General features: G+C 33.5%; 4 protein-coding genes across 4 annotated transcripts; 3 read left to right on the top strand and 1 right to left on the bottom strand.

The window, feature by feature from the left end:
* Positions 1 to 1217: 1217 nt before the first annotated feature.
* LOC127182211 (progranulin-like) lies at positions 1218 to 3130 on the top strand. The gene is made up of 5 exons (XM_051137368.1): positions 1218 to 1378; positions 1450 to 1644; positions 1726 to 1860; positions 2522 to 2651; positions 2817 to 3130. Exons 2-5 carry the CDS (start codon positions 1450 to 1452, stop codon positions 2846 to 2848), a joined length of 492 nt encoding a protein of 163 aa, XP_050993325.1. The 5' UTR covers positions 1218 to 1378; the 3' UTR covers positions 2849 to 3130.
* A 328-nt stretch (positions 3131 to 3458) lies between these two features.
* On the top strand, positions 3459 to 5991 carry clxn (calaxin). Its single transcript, XM_051137366.1, has 6 exons — positions 3459 to 4031; positions 4230 to 4385; positions 4877 to 4981; positions 5079 to 5230; positions 5654 to 5758; positions 5850 to 5991. Exons 1-6 carry the CDS (start codon positions 3956 to 3958, stop codon positions 5898 to 5900), a joined length of 645 nt encoding a protein of 214 aa, XP_050993323.1. The 5' UTR covers positions 3459 to 3955; the 3' UTR covers positions 5901 to 5991.
* Positions 5905 to 10694, bottom strand: rbm48 (RNA binding motif protein 48). The gene is given in 6 exon segments (XM_051137367.1): positions 5905 to 6094; positions 8284 to 8846; positions 8926 to 9071; positions 10196 to 10386; positions 10555 to 10646; positions 10649 to 10694. Coding segments are annotated over 6 exon segments (1095 nt in total). The 5' UTR covers positions 10680 to 10694; the 3' UTR covers positions 5905 to 6022.
* Positions 10695 to 11887: 1193 nt separating this feature from the next.
* On the top strand, positions 11888 to 17732 carry illr4 (immune-related, lectin-like receptor 4). Its single transcript, XM_051137365.1, has 7 exons — positions 11888 to 12017; positions 14015 to 14128; positions 14837 to 14905; positions 14994 to 15053; positions 15132 to 15268; positions 15365 to 15486; positions 15619 to 17732. Exons 1-7 carry the CDS (start codon positions 11933 to 11935, stop codon positions 15806 to 15808), a joined length of 777 nt encoding a protein of 258 aa, XP_050993322.1. The 5' UTR covers positions 11888 to 11932; the 3' UTR covers positions 15809 to 17732.
* The last annotated feature ends 775 nt before the right edge of the window (positions 17733 to 18507 follow it).

Raw genomic sequence — 18507 nt, 5'->3', positions numbered from 1 at the left:
GGTTGCTATGCTTTCACTACAATAAAACCATGGTTTATTTCCAAAGTAATGCAAACTATGCAACCAGTAAATTACATTACTGGCAGTAATGCAACTTATGTTACAATGACCCATACACTTGACAATCACGGTTTTTAATCACCATTTCAGGGTGTCACGTATCATGCCAGAAAGGGTAAGACCAAGGTAAAAGATAAAGTCTTTATTATATTCCACGGGTAAATCCAAAACAAGTAACACCACAGCAGGAGGTTAACACCACACACACATTGACATTCACATTGAGGAGACCAGACAACAAACACTGAACTCAATGCAACTTATAAAGACAGGTGATAACGATGAACATAATTAAGGCACAGGTGACACAAGGTTAACTAATGATGATGAAACGAGGACAGGAAACAGGAACAACCAAATATGGGCACAAGAGGGAGAAACCAACATAAACAGGAGTAATGAAAGACAGATTTTTTTTTTTAAAAGCTGCAAATAATAAACAGTGTATAATAAAAAGGCATATGGCTTTTGAAACAATTGAAGAAATTTTTAGGGTTCAAAATACTTATGGATTGCACTGTATACATATAATACAGCAAAATAAATAAAATAATAAAAATGTAAACGTTGTGCAACAAGTATGTAAAAGTTTGGCCACAGTAAGATTTTTTAAAAAGAATTTAATGCTTTTATTCACCAAGGACACATTGATCATAAGTGACAATAAAATGATTAGAGTGATTTCTGAAAGATCATATGACATTGAAGACTGGAGTAACAGCTGCTTTAAATTCAGCTTTACCATCACAGGAATAAATTACACTTCAAATATATTAAAATAGAACACAGCTATTTAATTGTAATTTTATATTTTTCTAACTCATTAATTAGTTAATTAATAATTACAAAAAAATATTAAATATATGTGTTTGGATGAGAGAAAGTGATCCTCTCTACCTTTGTAAGGATTGTAGAAGATTTTTATTAACCGAAATATAAAGGAATCATGTATAAATTATTTTACCACTCTAGTTCTATAGTTCTACCCTGTATTTCGCTGGACAAGCACGTTCTTTGTTATTGTTAGGGGCCCGCTAGTGAGGCCATGGTATGGAAAAACATCTTTTTCCCATTATAATGGTTACTCCAGGGATTCCCCAAAAATTCAGGCTGACGTGTGCAAGAGAAGACCCCTCCCTATAAAGGCTCTTCCCCAAGCAGGCAGAATCAGCTAGTCCTCTATCTTACGATTATGTTTGACTGAACAGATTTTCAAATATACAAATATAAGAGGTGTAGTCAGAACATCACAGGACAGCACAGCTAGCAACAAAACACAATCATTTACACCAAAGAAGACACAGACCCAACCAGCAAGGTAAAGGCTCTTATTTTCACTGTTAATTAATCTATTATTGACTTTTTACATAATTTATTTATTATTTTCAGATGGTTCCAGTGTTGATGTTACTCATGGCAGCTCTTGTAGCTGCAGATGAGTCAATGATGGATCTCTCAGGCCCAGCAGAGTCTGATAGTGTGTCTGTCAATGTGGTTCACTGTACTACTACTGTTGTTTGCCCTGATGGAACAACGTGCTGTCTGAGTCCTTATGGTGTGTGGTCCTGCTGTCCATATCCAATGGTAAGTGAATCACTTGAAGTGTTTTGTTCTAATAGTGACACATTAAGATTAAACTTTTGTTCATTCTCCCCTCTCCTTCAGGGTCAGTGCTGCAGAGATGGAGTCCATTGCTGTCCTCATGGTTATTACTGCGATTCAACGACCCATTGTTCGAGGGGGTGGCTGAAACTGCCATCTTCTTCCCAGATGACCACCAAAGCTATTCAGAAACCTAAGGTTTGTCAGTACTTTACATGAATCTTTAATGTAATGTTTTACTTAAAACTTATTTACAACTTTTAAAAAAACTGTTTTATACAGTGTACTCTTTCTTTGACAAAAAAAAAAAAGCTACTGGTACAACCAGCAATACAACTTATCATGGTACTGTAACCTACATACTTGACAAGGTTTACATGTGTCATATGACTTTCAGTCACCATTTCCTGCAGTCATTTGACTGAATGTTTTTAAGCTGCAAATAAAGAATGAACAATAAAAATGGATATCAAAATAATCACGTTTAGTGATTCAGTGGCATGTCCACAGTTACCACAGACAATAATATAAATTTCTCCCTCCATTTGTAAATCGAAGGGAAAAATGCTGAAATATTTCTGTGTTTTTTTTTGCTAAGAGGAGGAAGCATTTTCATATTTTATTTCTGTTCTTACACCAAATATTTCTGGTTTCAAATTTCAGCATACATTTTTTTCTTCTGTCTTCTCCCACTTGTTTTTGTTCTATAATGTTATTATATTACATAACATTATATTATTCTTTAGTACAAACAGCTGAGCTGTAAAAATGAAATGGTCTTTTTAGAGATAACTTTTTAGATATAATTCTGGTTATGCTTACTAATGTATTTCCTGTGAATGAAATATCTCTTTTGCAGTCTGTGTCCTTTGTCCAGGCTCTCAAATGGCAGGGACAGACTGAGATGGTTCATTGTGATGGAAATGTCTACTGTCCAGCTGATCAGTTCTGCTGCAAGACAGCAGCGGGCCAGTGGGGGTGCTGTAGCGGTAAAACAAACTTTATTTTGCTGTATTAATCATGTCTAATCATGAAGCTTCTGTAAATGTAGATGAATTATAGATGTAAGATAACCCATACATATAATATTAAACTCAAGCAATGTAAAGTTTTGTGTTCATGTTATAAGCTGTATGTATTTCCCTCTTTTATAGGGTTTGGTGTTGCAAATAAACAATCACTGTGACCTGGATGAATCTCTTATCAAAGACTGTCAAAGAACAAGAAGCTTTAAATGTAATTTACTGTGGATAGAAAGCAATAATATACATTGACGCTGAATGTATTTATTTTTTAATATTTTTGTCATTAAGGTTCTTTTTCACTATGTTTCTGGCAGTAAGGAGCTAGATGATGTCTTAAACTTTGTATGATAGGCACTGCTTACTCTTTTTATGTTACGTTTATCTTAAGTTTTTTTTTTGTTTGTTTTTTAGTAAATAAAGGCATGGGATGATAAAAGCCTCAATGACTTGTGTATGCCTTAATTTTCTGTCTTAAAGGAGAAGTCCACTTCCAGAACAACAATTTACAGATAATGTACTCACCCCCTTGTCATCCAAGATATTCATGTCTTTCTTTCTTCAGTCGTAAAGAAATTATGCTTTTTGAGGAAAACATTTCAGCATTTTTCTCCATATAATGGACTGATATGGTGCCCTGAGTTTTAACTTCCAAAATGCAGTTTAAATGCAGCTTCAAATGATCCCAAATGTGGTTGTAAACAATCCCAGCTGATGAAGAAGGGTCTTATCTAGTGAAACAATTGTTTTTTGTTTGTTTTTTTTCATAAAAATAACACAATTTATACACTTTTTAATGTCAAACACTCATCTTGTCTTGCTCTCCCTGATCTCTGTGTATTCTGGTTAAAGACAGGGTATGTCGAAAAACTCTATTTTCTCCCTCAACTTCAAAATCGCCTATATCGCTTATTGTTTTACCTTTTTTGTAAAGGGTGTTGATCTTATTTGCATGTTCACTTCGCAAAGACTAGGTCGGAACTTCTGCAGCGATGTAGGATGATTTTGAAATAATTTTGAAAGAAAGACATGAACATCTTGGATGACATGTTGTTCTAGAAGTGGACTTCTCCTTTAAACGTCCAGGGACCTACACGCTAGGTAGAATATAGGTTACAGCTAGGTTGCAGGCTGGCCTTCCAGTGGCTTTGGCACTATTCACCCGCCATAGTAGCTTACTGGGCTCGTCACAACATTGCTCCGCCTCCTTTACTCGACGCGTTTCTATAGCAACATCTAACCAAATGTGAGTAAACAGTGTGAGTAAAAACATGCAAAAAATGTCGGCAATGAACAGGAAATTAACTCAAAACCTCGCCGAAACTTTATGCAAGCAAGTCAAACATTGTAGGTATCTACTAACCATTTTTTCCTTCTTCTAATATGTCAGTTAATATTATTCTTTATAGTATAATTCTCATAAAAAGTGCTAGCAGATAGTAGTCCATTAACGTTACCCGGCTGTTTTCTGCATTAAAAAGTCAGAGCAAAATGCCTTGTTTAGTAGCTGTTTGGTTATTTGACAATACTGTGGTCATGCTGTAGTTAATAAAACAGAGACGGAGTGTCTAATAAGGCTTTTCCACGAGCTGCTGGGAGAGCAGGCAGAGAGAAGAGCGGCTCATGGACTGGACCGGGTCAAGTTTAGAAACATACTGCACAACACATTCGGGATGACCGACGATATGATGATGGATAGCGGTAAGTTTCTGATTTATGAACTGTAGTCTGGTCTATATGGAAGTCTGTTTCCGCCACTGCAAAAAGGTAACGTTAATTTGCGACTTTTTAATCTCATAATTCTGACTTTTTTTTCTCAGAATTGCGTGATACAAACTTGCAGTTCTGACTTTTTTCTGAATTGTGAATAAACTCTTTAAAAAAAAATTGAGATCTAAACTCTAACAATTATATCACTCAGTTTAGTGGCAGAAAACGGCTTCCATACCACTAAAATAATCGAAATTGCATACTGAATTGGAATACAGAATAGTAGTGTGTTTAATATAAATACATAAGTTACACATATGCTCATACTTATTTAAATGAAGTTTGCAGTGTAATAAATGAGTACATACATTACAATAATTAATCTTAGCAGTATGTTTCTTATCAAGTATTATTCATATAAACTGATTATCCTTTTTGTGAGTCTCAGGAGGACATTAACCACTTAACTTCTGTATTAACAGTTTTTCGCGCTTTTGACAAGGACAATGACACCTACATAAGCGTCAAAGAATGGGTGGAAGGTCTGTCTGTCTTTTTGCGAGGCACACTGGATGAAAAAATTAAATGTGAGTTCTTTATGTGTCAATTTAATGTGGTGATCATGAATATTATGTACTTAATGTTTATATATAAATATATATATATATATATATATATATACAGTCTGTTTTGACGTATACAACCTGCATGGGGATGGATACATCTCACGGGAGGAGATGTTACAAATGCTAAAAGACAGCCTCATCAGACAACCCACTGAAGAGGACCCCGACGAGGGCATTAAGGACATTGTGGAGATTGCCTTGAAGAAAATGGTACTGCTGTGTGTCATGAAGCTTACATGTAATATTTCACCACTGCTAAAGGGATAATTCACCCAAAAATGAAAATTCTGCCATTAATTACTCACCCTTATGTCATTCCAAACCTGTAAGACCTCATCTTAAGAACACAAATTAAGATATTTTTGATGAAATCCGAGAGCTTTCTGACCCTGCTTAGACAGCAATGTAATTGATTACGTTTCAGGGTCTGGGAACATTTAAGTTGTGTTGCTGTATATGCAGGGTCAGAAAGCTCTTGGATTTCATCAAAAATATCTTAATTTGTGTACCGAAGATGAACAAAGGTGTTATGGGTTTGGAACGACATGAGGGTGAGTAATTAATGACAGAATTTTCATTTTTTGGGTGAACTATCCCTTTAAGTACAAAATACAATCAATCTTTTTTTTTCAGGATTATGACCATGATGGGAAAGTTTCTTATTCCGATTTTGAGAAGACAGTCAAAGATGAAAACCTTTTACTAGAAGCTTTTGGGAACTGCCTCCCAAATGCAAAGGTAGAAATCACAAGCAACTATTTGTGCATTTAAAATGTATCGTCATTTTAAAGGACAGGCTCTTAAATTGTTCTTTCATTTTTTTCGGCAGAGTGTATTGGTATTTGAGCAACATGCATTTCAAGAACTACATGGACACTGAAAAGAATCGCTTCCTTTTTTTAATAAAAACAAAACAAAACCAAAAACTCCAGTTAAACAATTTTTGTGGCTGAAACTGAAATAAATATCTGAAATACTGTTCAATGTGAGACCATGATTGTATTAAATTCTTCTGCGCGGCTTTGCTGTAGGGGTCTTCACTTGTACAGGTTTGACCTCTGGAACAGATGCAACCTGAAAAAAAGAAAATATTGTAACAACATACTTCAATATACCATCATGAAAAAACTATGTCTATAACATTTTATTTTAGTATCATTTAAATAATATTACTGTTTTTATTAATATCTTGAATCAGTTTTTTGTCATATTTCCATTTAAATCTCAGTTAAAATTTTAGTAATTTTCTCATGTTTTTATTTTCATTGTTGGTTTGTGTAGTTTTATATATTTGTTTTGATTATTTTTATTTCTATTTTAGTTTTAAAAGTTTTAATTAGTGCTGTCAAATGGTTAATCGCGATTAATCTAGGGCTGCAACAACAAATCGATTAAATCGATAAAAATCGATTACTAAAAGAGTTGGCAACGAATTTCATAATCGGGAAGACTAAGTCCCGTTTTGAGGGAGGGAAGACTGAACATCCCTAGGAGGAAGGGAGTTCAACAGCAGGGTAAGTCACTACAGAATCCTACTTTTGTTCCGTTTTGAAGTGAGGAACGTAATGTCCCTGGTGCTGGTGTTTACTCGTTATCCAGCTTGACAAGCATGACAAGTTAGCGTTAGCTCGGTAATAACAGTAGTAAAGCAGGGGTGGTATAGTTACTTTGCACTTTGCGTTGCAAGACTAAAGACTTTGTTATTCTTTTTTTTTATTCACTCGCCTTTTTTGGACCATTCATTCTTCAATCTGTTGTCATGTATAGCTACACTGCAAAAAAAGCTTTTCTTACTTAGTAATTTTGTCTCGTTTCCAGTCCAAATATCTAAAAAATCTTAAATCAAGATTACTAGACAAGAAAATTGGCATGAGAAAATTAAGTGATGCTTAAAACTTCTGTTTGAGATTATATCTCATTAAGATTATTTTTCTTACCCCATTGGCAGATAATTTTGCTTGTTTTAAGCAAACAATCACTTAATTTTGAGGTGTTTTTTCAGAAAACAAGACATAATTTCTTATGTTATTTCATGTGTCTAGTAAATGTATCTTGATTTAAGATTTTTTAGATATTTGGACTGAAAACAGGACAAAACCACTAAGTTAGAAAAGCATTTTTTGCAGTGTATATTCTGTGCTTTGTCCCATATAGGTTATTATTGACAAATATATTTGTGTGTGTTGTACTTTTTAATTTCATTTTAAAGTTCTTTTATAGCACTTGGTCATCTTAAGCGGTGTTTAAATGTGGTGTATAAATAAACCTTGCACTTACTACAATGATGGTAATAATTTAATGAATAAGCTTCAAGTGAACTTAAGAGAGAGAGAGAGAGAGTGTGTGTGTGTGTGTGTGTGTGTGTGTGAGTTTGTGAGTGTGTGCGTCTGCAAAAGTGTGTGCGTCTGCGAGTGTAGTGTAGAGAACAAGTTCTGACATTCAAACAAATCCTGTTAAATTTTCTGATTTGTATTGTTCTTTATTTTTTTATAAATGATTTATTGTTCTGGCAGCTCAGGTGACACTTTATTTAAAAAAAAAAAGTCTATATATTTGGCAGATGTAAAGCATACATGTGTATGTTTTTTGTGTTAGTCCATTTTTATTTTATTTTATTATTATTATAACAGCTCAAGGAGCAACATTTTTGTGCACTTTCTAAAGATTTTAGTTCTGTTTTCAAATAAAGGGTTGGAAATGAATGCTTTTCTTGTTTTTTGTTTTTTATCCGATTCATCGATTAATCGAAAAAATAATCGACAGATTAATCGATTATTAAAATAATCGTTAGTTGCAGCCCTAGATTAATCACATCCAAAATAAGTCTTTGTTTCCACAATATATGTTTGTGCACTGTGTATATTTATTATGTATAAATAAATACACACACGCGCTTTTATATATTTACAAAAAATGTTGTTTATATATTAAAAATATTTCTATATAATCTCAATTATATGAATATAAACATATACACATGTAAATACATGTAAATATTTTCAATATATACTACATGTCTGTATTTATATATGCATAATAAACATACACAGTAAACACATGTAAAAAAAAAGTTATTTTGGATGTGATTAATTGAGATTAATTGTTTGACAGCACTAGTTTTTATACATATTTAATTTGTTATTTTTTTCATTTAATGAAAATGTTTTAATGTTTTTAATTTTAGTTTAAGTTTTTGTTCACTAATAAATGTGGTAAACAATGTACTTATCATAATATTTACAGCAGGAATGAGACAAACTAACCTTGCTCATTGTTTGACGAATCAAATCGGCAGTTACATTTAATGAATTATCTTCCATGTCCACCTTGGGCAGCTCTGGTAATTTTGGACCAATCAGAGTCTCTGTTTCAGCTGCTTCATTCAAAAAGAATGCTTGACCCTCCGACTTTCTTTTTCTGCTTTCTAAATGTGTAGTCCTTGGCATAAATCTAACAGAAGGTGAAAGGTTCTTCGGTTTTTGACTCAAATCTCTCTCTTTAACACTTGAAGATGAGGAGGATGCACTCTGCTTTGAAGTTTCTGGGACAGGAGGGATGGAATTATGTAGAGAGCCCATCTTATCCTCTGTAGGTAATGTTGTATCAGTGGTCCACTGCAACTGCAATGGCTGTGCAAAACTGTGAAGTCTATAAGAAACATCCTCCACTGGGGGCAAAGGCAGCACAGAAAAGCCCATGTCGTCAGAATTAACATTCTCCGTTCTGGCCTTTTCAGAGTCTTTCCGAATCTCAGGTGCTGCAGCTGCTCGTGTGTCCAAGCTTGATGACTCTGTGCTTTCTTCTAGTTGCTGATCGTAATGTTTTGCTAAAAACAAGACCACATAAGTTCAAAAGATTTTCTACAGATGTAACCTATCAGGAGACAATTCATATGATTAAAATACCTGTATGTTGGCTTGCTCTGTTAACATATCTTCTCCTGTCCTGTAACTTTTGCCTCGTCTCTTCCACAGTTTCATATTCGGGGGCATAACAGACGTGCAACTGACCCCCAAAGAAGCTCTTTTCGTCAGTGTGCCGTTTAGCAACCCTGTAAAATTCCACATTGTAACATCTGCATGTCATTCCATGAAAAAAAAACTTAAGTTTTATTATAGGCACTAAAAAATGAATCAACCCATTTTTACAGAACTTTCAGATTTTATCATATAATTATCTTGCAGTGTCATATGGAAGCCCGTTTCCACCACTGAAAAAAATTAAAAAGAGGTAATCGCAAATTTTTCCATTTCAATTGCGAGTTTGAACAATTTCTTTCTCAGAACTGTTAAATTAAACTTTGAGTTAAAAATTCAGAGTTCTGAAGTCAGAGTTACATGACATAAACTTGCAATTGTGAGTTAAAAAGTCAGAATAGCAAGATATAAACTCGCAATTCAGATGTTTTTTCTTGCAATTCTGACATTTTACTTCTCACAATTATAACTTTATAACATGAATTTGTGAGTCAAGTCAGAATTACAAGGCTTAAACTTGCAATTCTAAGAGCTTATCAGTCTTCCCTCCCTCAAAACGGGACTTTCTAACTCGCAATTGCGAGTTTATCTCTCAAAATTCTGAGAAAAATGTCAGAATTGCAAGAAAAAAGTCAGAATTGCGAGTTTATATCTCGCTATTCTGACTTTATAACTCACATTTGTAAGTTTATATCATGCAATTCGGAGAAAAAAGAAGTCTAAATTATGAAATAAGTTGCTATTACCTTTTGATTTAGTGGTGGAAACGGCCTTGTAGTGTCAAGGCCTTCAGCAAAAAAAAAAAAAAAAAACCTTCACACTGTATTATGAATATTGTTGGTTTTGAATTACTTGTTTATATGTTTCTTATAAAATATTTCACGATACTTATTTAGTAAGGATATATTCATCAATATTCAATCAAAAAAAAAAAAAAAAAACTGCTAACTGGAATACTGACCACCGAAAATTCAGCTTTGCATCACAGGAATAAATTTAATTTCAAATGTATTAAAAGAGAAAATAGTTTTATTTTAAATTGTAATAATATGTCACATTGTTGCTGTTTTACTGTATTTTTTTTCTGACGAAATGAATGCAGCCCTGCCTTGGTGAGCATAAGAAACTAGTTTAAATAAAATAAAATAAAATAAAATAAAAAATTTGGCACAAGCTAACTGTTTTAGTCTGTCCTCACCTTGCACTCGTCAGCTTCTGGAATTTAAACAAATAGACTTCAGTGAACTGCTCTGCTGGGTATTCATCGAGCGCCCTGTACTCCTCGATCACTCCATAGAGAGCAAAGAGCTGCACCAGCTCTGTCATCACTCCAATAGCGGGCACGCCTTGAACTAACAAGAACCGAGACTCCAGGTTGATGGTATATACCTGAAATAAGTGATTCAGTCAAAAAAAAAAAAAAAATATTTACATTGGCTGTGGTTCAAAACCTAACGTTAGTGAGGTGACTTAGGCGCACACTGACCGATGGTAACGTTACAGACAAGCTAAAATACGGTGCTCACATAAAATAAAATAATTTATTAATCAACCCACCTTAACAGCTTTAAGGCGTCTTCCCTCTCTGTATTTTGGGCGAGTTTGAGCAACATTTTGTTGCTCATGGTGCCTATAAACTTTTTGTGTATCCACACAGAAGGATTAGCAACTGAACTGTCCATTTGTGTGAAGTCAGCTACCAATGGAAAAGTAGGCTTTCAAAATAAAAGTCTAAAATTTAAACAACCATTTTATTTATCATGCTGATTTGCAATTAGTTAATTTGAAATGTATAATTCAGAATTAAGTAGTGTATGCCACGATTTAATTAATGTTATTTTAGTCAGGGTTTTTTTTTTTTTGTCTCTGTTTATTTATATAGCACATTTGAAACCATAGGTTGACCAAAGTGCTGTACTTTTTATCGAACAATTAATAAATAAACATAATTAAAATGTCATTTTTAAATATTATTAAAACTTTTATTAAACGAACTTCAAACTCTAATATTGTGTTTTGAAAAGGTGTGTTTTGAATTAATTACAATTTTGCACTTTATCGTAATGATACGAAACTTTTGTTACACAGGCAGTTACACACACACACACACACACACACACACACGTTTGTTTTTGTGAATTGTGGGGACTTTCCATAGACTTCTATAGATTTTATACTGACCAAACGATATTGTCTATCCCCTAACCCAACCCTAACCCTAAACCTAGCCCTCACAGAAAACATGTTTGCATCGTTACACTTTCAGATAAACATCATTTACTATTTTTAATCATTTTTTAACATTGTGGGGACCGGCAAAAATTTCAGGTTTTACTATCCTTGTGGGGACATTTGGTCCCCACAATGTAGCAAAAACAAGTACACACACACACACATAGTGGACATGATTTGAAAAGGCTAAATGGTCGCTAAACAAAAAAATGAAAAAAGTCATACTTGTGTTGTTCGTGGTCAGAAATTGGAAATAAACCACCACTGGAAATAGAAAATACAAAAAAAAAAAAAAAAAAAAAACAGCAAATAAAATCTACAAGTAAATCTGACTCCAAAATTAACAATACCAGAAGGCTAATTTCAGACATGTAATATCTAGCCTAAGAATATATATTGGTCAGTGTCCTGAAGTATTACATTTATATTGTTAATAATGAATTTGTCAAAGACTACACGACTATTTAATTGGACTTATTTTAAACCTAAACATAAGACGACTCCCTCACCAAGAAATGGTTAGAAATTCAGTGATCCTGGATGTACACCAATGCAGTCTTATATACTTCACATATATAATTGTAGCATAATATTCCATAAGACATCAGATTTCAGACAAAAAAACCAACAAGTTCCTCTTTTCATTAACTTGCTGCGGATACAAGTACTGAGAAGCATCCCTTCTGAATCAAACACTAAAAAAATGTCTGAAAACGTTGTATACTCTGAGGTCGTGTTTGTGAAGAAAAACAAAGGTGACAAGGATGATCGAGATGAGTGTCATTTAGGTAAGTTTTTAGTAAAATTAGTTTTCTACTTACATGTTCTGACAACTGCGTTTTTGCTGAAGTAACCGAAGAGTGCAACTACAGTCTATGATGAACGGGCAAATGTTTGCAGTAAAACAGATTAATTATGTTATATAGTTTAGGTCAAAGCAGTATCATGTTAACATGTTAAACAATGTCAAGATCAATTAAAGTAAAATATGGCATATTCTCAAAAAAAAAAAAAAAAAAAAAAAAAAAAAAAAAAAAACAAGAACAAACAAACAAAAAGTAAAATTTAAAGGTACCTTAAGGATGCTTATTACTACTCTAAGATATACATAATATGCACCATTTAGGGGTAAAGAAGGTACAGAGGGAGTAGGCTACTTCCCCCATGACAAACTGTTATTCGAAAGACATGTAAGAATATCACAAGTTTGCATGTGAATGAACAAGTTCTGTTGAATCAGACTGATATTACAGTAGATGGCAAGTGGGAAGTTGAGTCCAAGAGTTATGTTGTTTATTTCAAAAGCCTAAATTTACCAAGGGAGTTAGTGGATGACTGTATTTAATGTGAAAACTATTGTGCAAACTCTTAAGTGAACTTTCTATTGTGGAAAAAAAGTTTACAATAAATGATTGGGAAATTCATGGCAGGATGTTGTGATGTTCTTATGAAATCATGGTAACATCAACACATTAACAAAAGGGTACTGCCCACACAGAGTGTTGAATGTAATGTATTACTACATAATTATTTACTGTAATACTCTTCCCTTGAATTTTATTATTATTATTATTGTTATTATTATTGTTACTTGTTTAAATACTATATAGACTAAAGAACAATTCTGCATAAAACGAGTGGATTTAACAACAAAATTTAACATGGTAAAATGTGTGCTTTTTAAGGTTATCTTCCTTTACATACTCAGCTCAAAAATAATTAATGCAAATTTATATGATCTATTTTGAATAATTAAAAAAGCAGGTTGATATACGATTTAGAAAGTAACGTGTATAATGCAAGATTATTTAGAGAAGTACTTGGTAGCCTAGAGTAATTTAATTACAGTGTTGAAGCTGTAATTAGTAGCTAGTAACGTTCATCATTGTGCTTGTTCAGATTATTTTATCTGTATATATGATTGATTAAAACATTAAATGTGTTCCTGGACCACAAAACCAGTCATAAGGGTACTTTTTTTTTTTTTTTAAATTTAGATGTATACATCATCGGCAAAGCGGAATAAATAAGCTTTCCATTGATGCGTGGTTTCTTAGGATAGGACAATATTTGGTAAAGATAACTATTTTAAAATCTGGAAATACTGAGAAAATCAATATTTGTCCAAATAAACTTCTTAGCAATGCATATTACCAATCAAAAAAAAAAAAAAAAAAAAAAAAAAAAACAAACAAACAAAAAAAAAAAAAGAGTAAAATTTAAAGGTACCTTAAGGATGCTTATTACTACTCTAAGATATACATAATATGCACCATTTAGGGGTAAAGAAGGCACAGAGGGAGTAGGCAACAGGCAACTTCCCCCGTGACAAGCTGTTATTCAGAAGACATGTAAGAATATCATAAGTTTGCATGTGAATGAACAAGTTCTGTTGAATCAGACTGACATTACAGTAGATGGCAAGTGGGAAGTTGAGTCCAAGAGTCATGTTGTTTATTTCAAAAGCCTAAATTTACCAAGGGAGTTGGTGGATGATATTTGTCCAAAAAAACTTCTTAGCAATGCATATTACCAATCCAAAATTTAATTTTGAGATATTTACAGTAGGAAATTTACAAAATATTTTCATGGAACATGATCTTTACTTAATATCCTAATGATTTTTGGCATTAAAAAGAAAAATCAATCATTTTGACCTATACAATGTATTGTTGGCCATTGCTACAAATACACCCGTGCTGCTTATGACTGGTTTTGTGGTCCAGGGTCACAAATATGTTGTGATTTAGCATATTAAAATACTCTCTCCTATCAATTCTTGTAGGTAATTCTTCTCAAGCTCCACAAAAGACCAAACACTGCTGTGATTCTGTTCGACTGGTACTGATGTTTTTCTGTATTGTCCTCACGGGTGCACTGATCATCCTCACCTCACAGTGTATGTATGCATCCTTATTATATTAAGGGATCGTTCACCCAAAAATTAAAATTCTATCATTGATTACCCTCAAGTTGTTCCAAACCTGTAAGACCTTCGTTCATCTTCTGAACACAAATTAAGATAAAGACTGGAATAGTTCACCCAAAAATGAACATTGTGTCATTTATTACTCACCCTCATGTCATTCCAAACCCATAAGACCTTCGTTCATCTTAATAACAAAAGTTAAGATATTTTTGATCAAATCTGAGAGCTTTCTGAACTTGAATAGACAGCAATGCGACTACCACGTTTAAGGACCTGGTTTTTCTTTGCGCACAAAATTATTCTTGTAGCGTTATAAAATTACGGTTGAACCACTGATGTCACATGGACTATTTTAACATGCATGTTCTTACTACCTTTCTGGGCCTTAGTAGTTTCGTTGCAGAGTCAGAAAGCTCTCAGATTTCAACAAAAATATCTTAACTTTTGTTCTAAAGATGAATGAAGGTCTTATGGGTTTGGAACAACATGAGGGTGAGTAATTAATGAGAGAATTTTCATTTTTGAGTGAACTATTCCACTCTTTATACTATCCAAAGTAATCCAAAGACCTTTTATGACATTTTATGCCTGGCACAAATTAATTTTGGGTCTTAGTTTAATGACTAATATTATGGGTCAATATAAATGCAGACTACATCTAATTACAACCTACTTTAGATGTATGCACAAAGAACAAGCTTAAAGATCTTCAACAGCTCCACAGTGCGCTGAAGGAGAACTTAACAGGTAAGGACTCTTAATATTAAATTGAGTTTAAAACAATCACACATTACGAACATACATCAGTTTCGTCTATTTCAAATGGCATCATCAGTGGCGCTTCAAGACATGCATCGCTGGGCACAAAATCTGTCCAAGGCTCTGAATGAGAGTGGTGAGTGATTATTACACAGTTTTCACCAATATGAAAGATGAAACAAATTGCTTACTCTCAAATGCAATAAACTTACAGTGTGTCCAAAGGACTGGGAGTATCATGCTGGAAAATGTTACTTTTTCTCCACAAACAAACTCAGCTGGGCTGATAGTCGAGATGCCTGTATCTCTGATGGCAGTCATTTGGTGATCATTAAAAGCAGAGACGAACAGGTTTGCCCATGTATTTACAAAAAAGATGGTTTGAAATGAATATAACATTATGCAGCATTAATAAACCAACACTTTGTAATAAAAAAAAAAAAAAAGGAGTTCCTGATGGGCATTTTGGGAACCAAACATAACGAGTTCTTCTGGATCGGCCTGACAGATGAGAAGGAAGAGGGTCAATGGCTATGGGTAGATAACACCAAACTTAATGAAAAAATACGGTATTTACTCTCTTAGCACTCAAAATGTTTCATTAATTTAATTCTTTAATTCTTAAAATCTAAACTGTAAATATTTGACCCTTTGACAAGTGTTGAGAAAATTCTCACAGTAAAATGAATTATTTCTTTCAGTTACTGGAATCCAAATGAACCTGATGACTGGAAAGGATATAAAGGAGAGTATTCCAGTGGAGAGGACTGCGCTCACTTATTTAAAAACAACATGCAGGATCTTAATATTTGGTTTGATGCAGTCTGCAAAAACACAAACAGAAGAATATGTGAGACCAGATCCTCCAAAGATAGTGGCGATGTTAAGTAATGTGTGTCATCAGATTTTTTTGAAAACAAAAATGTGGCTTATGACAAAGGAGATATTAGAAAGGACTGAATAGGCAGCTTTGCTGTCTCATGATCAAACTCGCCTCTGCTAGTAAGCTTCGGTGCCTTGAATTTAGTGAAGTAACAGATTTGAATCTCAGCTCTAAATTGGCCATCTTGGATTTTTAAAGAGTTCTCACTGCTCTTATTGCATTTTCTGTTGTCAAGTCTTCAAGAAGATGTTGCGTTTATTAATAATTACTACACCAGCAACTAATGAATATTCTACATGATTCATAGATTAAGTTATAAATAGCTATTAGTTAAATGTATCATGATGTATAAGTTCCCTAATAACATATGTGACCCTGGACCACAAAAGTCTTATGTCGCTGGGCTTTATTTGTAGCAATAGCCAAAAACACATTGTATGGGTCAAAATTATTGATTTTTCTTTTATAGCAAAAATCATGAGGAAATTAAGTAAAGATCATGTTCCATGAAGGTATTTTGTAAAATTCCTACTGTAAATGTATGAAAACTTAATTTCTGATTAGTAATATACATTATTAGGAACTTTATTTGGACAAATTTAAAGGTGATTTTGTCAATATTTTGATTTTTTTGCACCCTCAGATTGCAGGTTTTCAAATAGTTGTATCTCGACCAAATCCTATCCTGTCCTATTCTAACAAACCATACATCAATGGAAAGCTTATTTATTCAGCTTTCAGATGATGTATAAATCTCAATTTTGAAAAATTGACCCTTATGACTGGTTTTGTGATCCAGGGTCACATATTATATTAACTAATGATGTAAATTCATATACCCAAAATGTAAATAAATAAGCCTCAGCCTGAAGCAAAGATAAATAAATGTACAGAAAAACACGACTGAAGAAAGTTCAACACTCTTCAGCAATAAAAAAAAAAAATGAAGCACACGTTAACTTAAAGGGGTCATGGGATGCCCATTTTCCACAAGTTGATATGATTCTGTAGGGTCTTAATGAAAAGTCTATAATATACTTTAGTTAAAAATTCTCAATGGTAGTGTAAAACAACACCCTTTTTACCTTGTCAAAATGAGCTCTGCAAAAATCATCCTGTTCTGGTCGAGGCTGCTTTAAATGTTAATGAGCTCTGCTCGTCCCGCCCCTCTCTTCTCTCTGTGGAGTGACGAGCCTGTTTACTTTAGCCGCTAAACTTGCTAACTAGCACGTTATTAGGAAAGGTGACTGCAGAGATTAATAAAAAACCCTTATACTCACTTCTGCTGTAGGTGAAACTGGATCACGAATGATTAGCACAAACATAGACGCATTTATGTAGATCGGGAGGCGCATTCCTTTAACAACCAAACTTAATCCACTGCACCTTCAGCAGCTTAGATGTCGGAAGTAAATGACGACCACTATGTTCATTATTACATCCAGCAACACAACACTTCAATCGCTCAGTTGGAGATATTCTTATCTAACTTACATCCCTGCTCCGGCATCAAAACAATGGAGGTTGGACTGTTACAGCTGATCTTAGGTAAGATGCTCATGTCAATCAACTATCGTGGGAGCGGCCTCTGTCGGTGTGATGCCACAATGACAAGCTTGATTTGAAAAAGGGGATATTATTTTCACAAATAATTAAAAACCACTGCATGGATTTTTATCATTATAGGGTAGATTTGTACATACACTGCCAACACACATTAATGTTCAAACAACATGTAAAAGTGAACTTTGCATCCGATGACCCCTTTAACTACAGTATTTTGCTTATTAGTATGGTTGAACTGGATAATCGAAGGTCAGCAGCAAAAACATTGGTTAATAAAATGGGATTAAATACATATAGGATTTGTGATATTAACATATTTAATTATTGCAGGTTTGTGTCATATTCTGAGTTTGTATTTTTTTTTTTCATTTTGAGGAATACGTGAATCTGTTTTGTTTGTTTTTTTTCTGAATGAGTAAATGCATGTTTAAATTTAGTCTAGAGCTACAGTAACATCATGTTTACACAGTGCTTTTAACCTCTGCATTTACTCCCAATTTCTGTCAACATGGGGACAGGAGACTTGTCAATAAATAGGAAAACAAAGTAACTGGCATTACTTATTTGAAAAAGTAACATAGATTTTCTTGTTAATTAAAAAGTAATGTGTTACTTTACTAGTTACTTGAAAAAAGTAATCTGATTATGTAACTTGCGTTACTTGTAATGCGTTACCCCCAACACTGTGCATTACTGTGTTTTGATAGTGACAAATTTGGGGAGAGGACAAATATATATACATACAAAATTTGTGGAAAACCACTTTTTTTTTACCCCAAAACAATTCCAACTCTGACTTGAACCAATTCTGTAGAATGGCCCATATTTAAAATGTACCAAACCACTTATTTTCAATTATTTTTTTATTATGTTTGTAGAGACTTTAAAAGATCTTTAATGTTCAAAACAGTTTTTCTCTGTTTTGTATGTAAAAAAGTATGTAATTTCTGAGTGAAAACTATTTCAATGTAAATTCTGCACCAACTGTTTTAAGTGTGGATATATTTCCTGCAGCGTAAATCTAATTTGCCTGCCATGTAGAAAGCTAATTAGCAAGAAACAGTGCAAAAAGCTCCTTTTCTATCTTTTCATTTTTTTTTCTAATTATATGGACATATAGTTACAAGTAAATTATTTCTAA

This window comes from Labeo rohita, chromosome 19 (assembly GCF_022985175.1).
Source record: "Labeo rohita strain BAU-BD-2019 chromosome 19, IGBB_LRoh.1.0, whole genome shotgun sequence".
Classification (NCBI taxonomy): domain Eukaryota; kingdom Metazoa; phylum Chordata; class Actinopteri; order Cypriniformes; family Cyprinidae; genus Labeo; species Labeo rohita.
The sequence above is the reverse complement of the archived record's forward strand: the minus strand, read 5'-3'. Positions and strand labels throughout refer to the sequence as shown.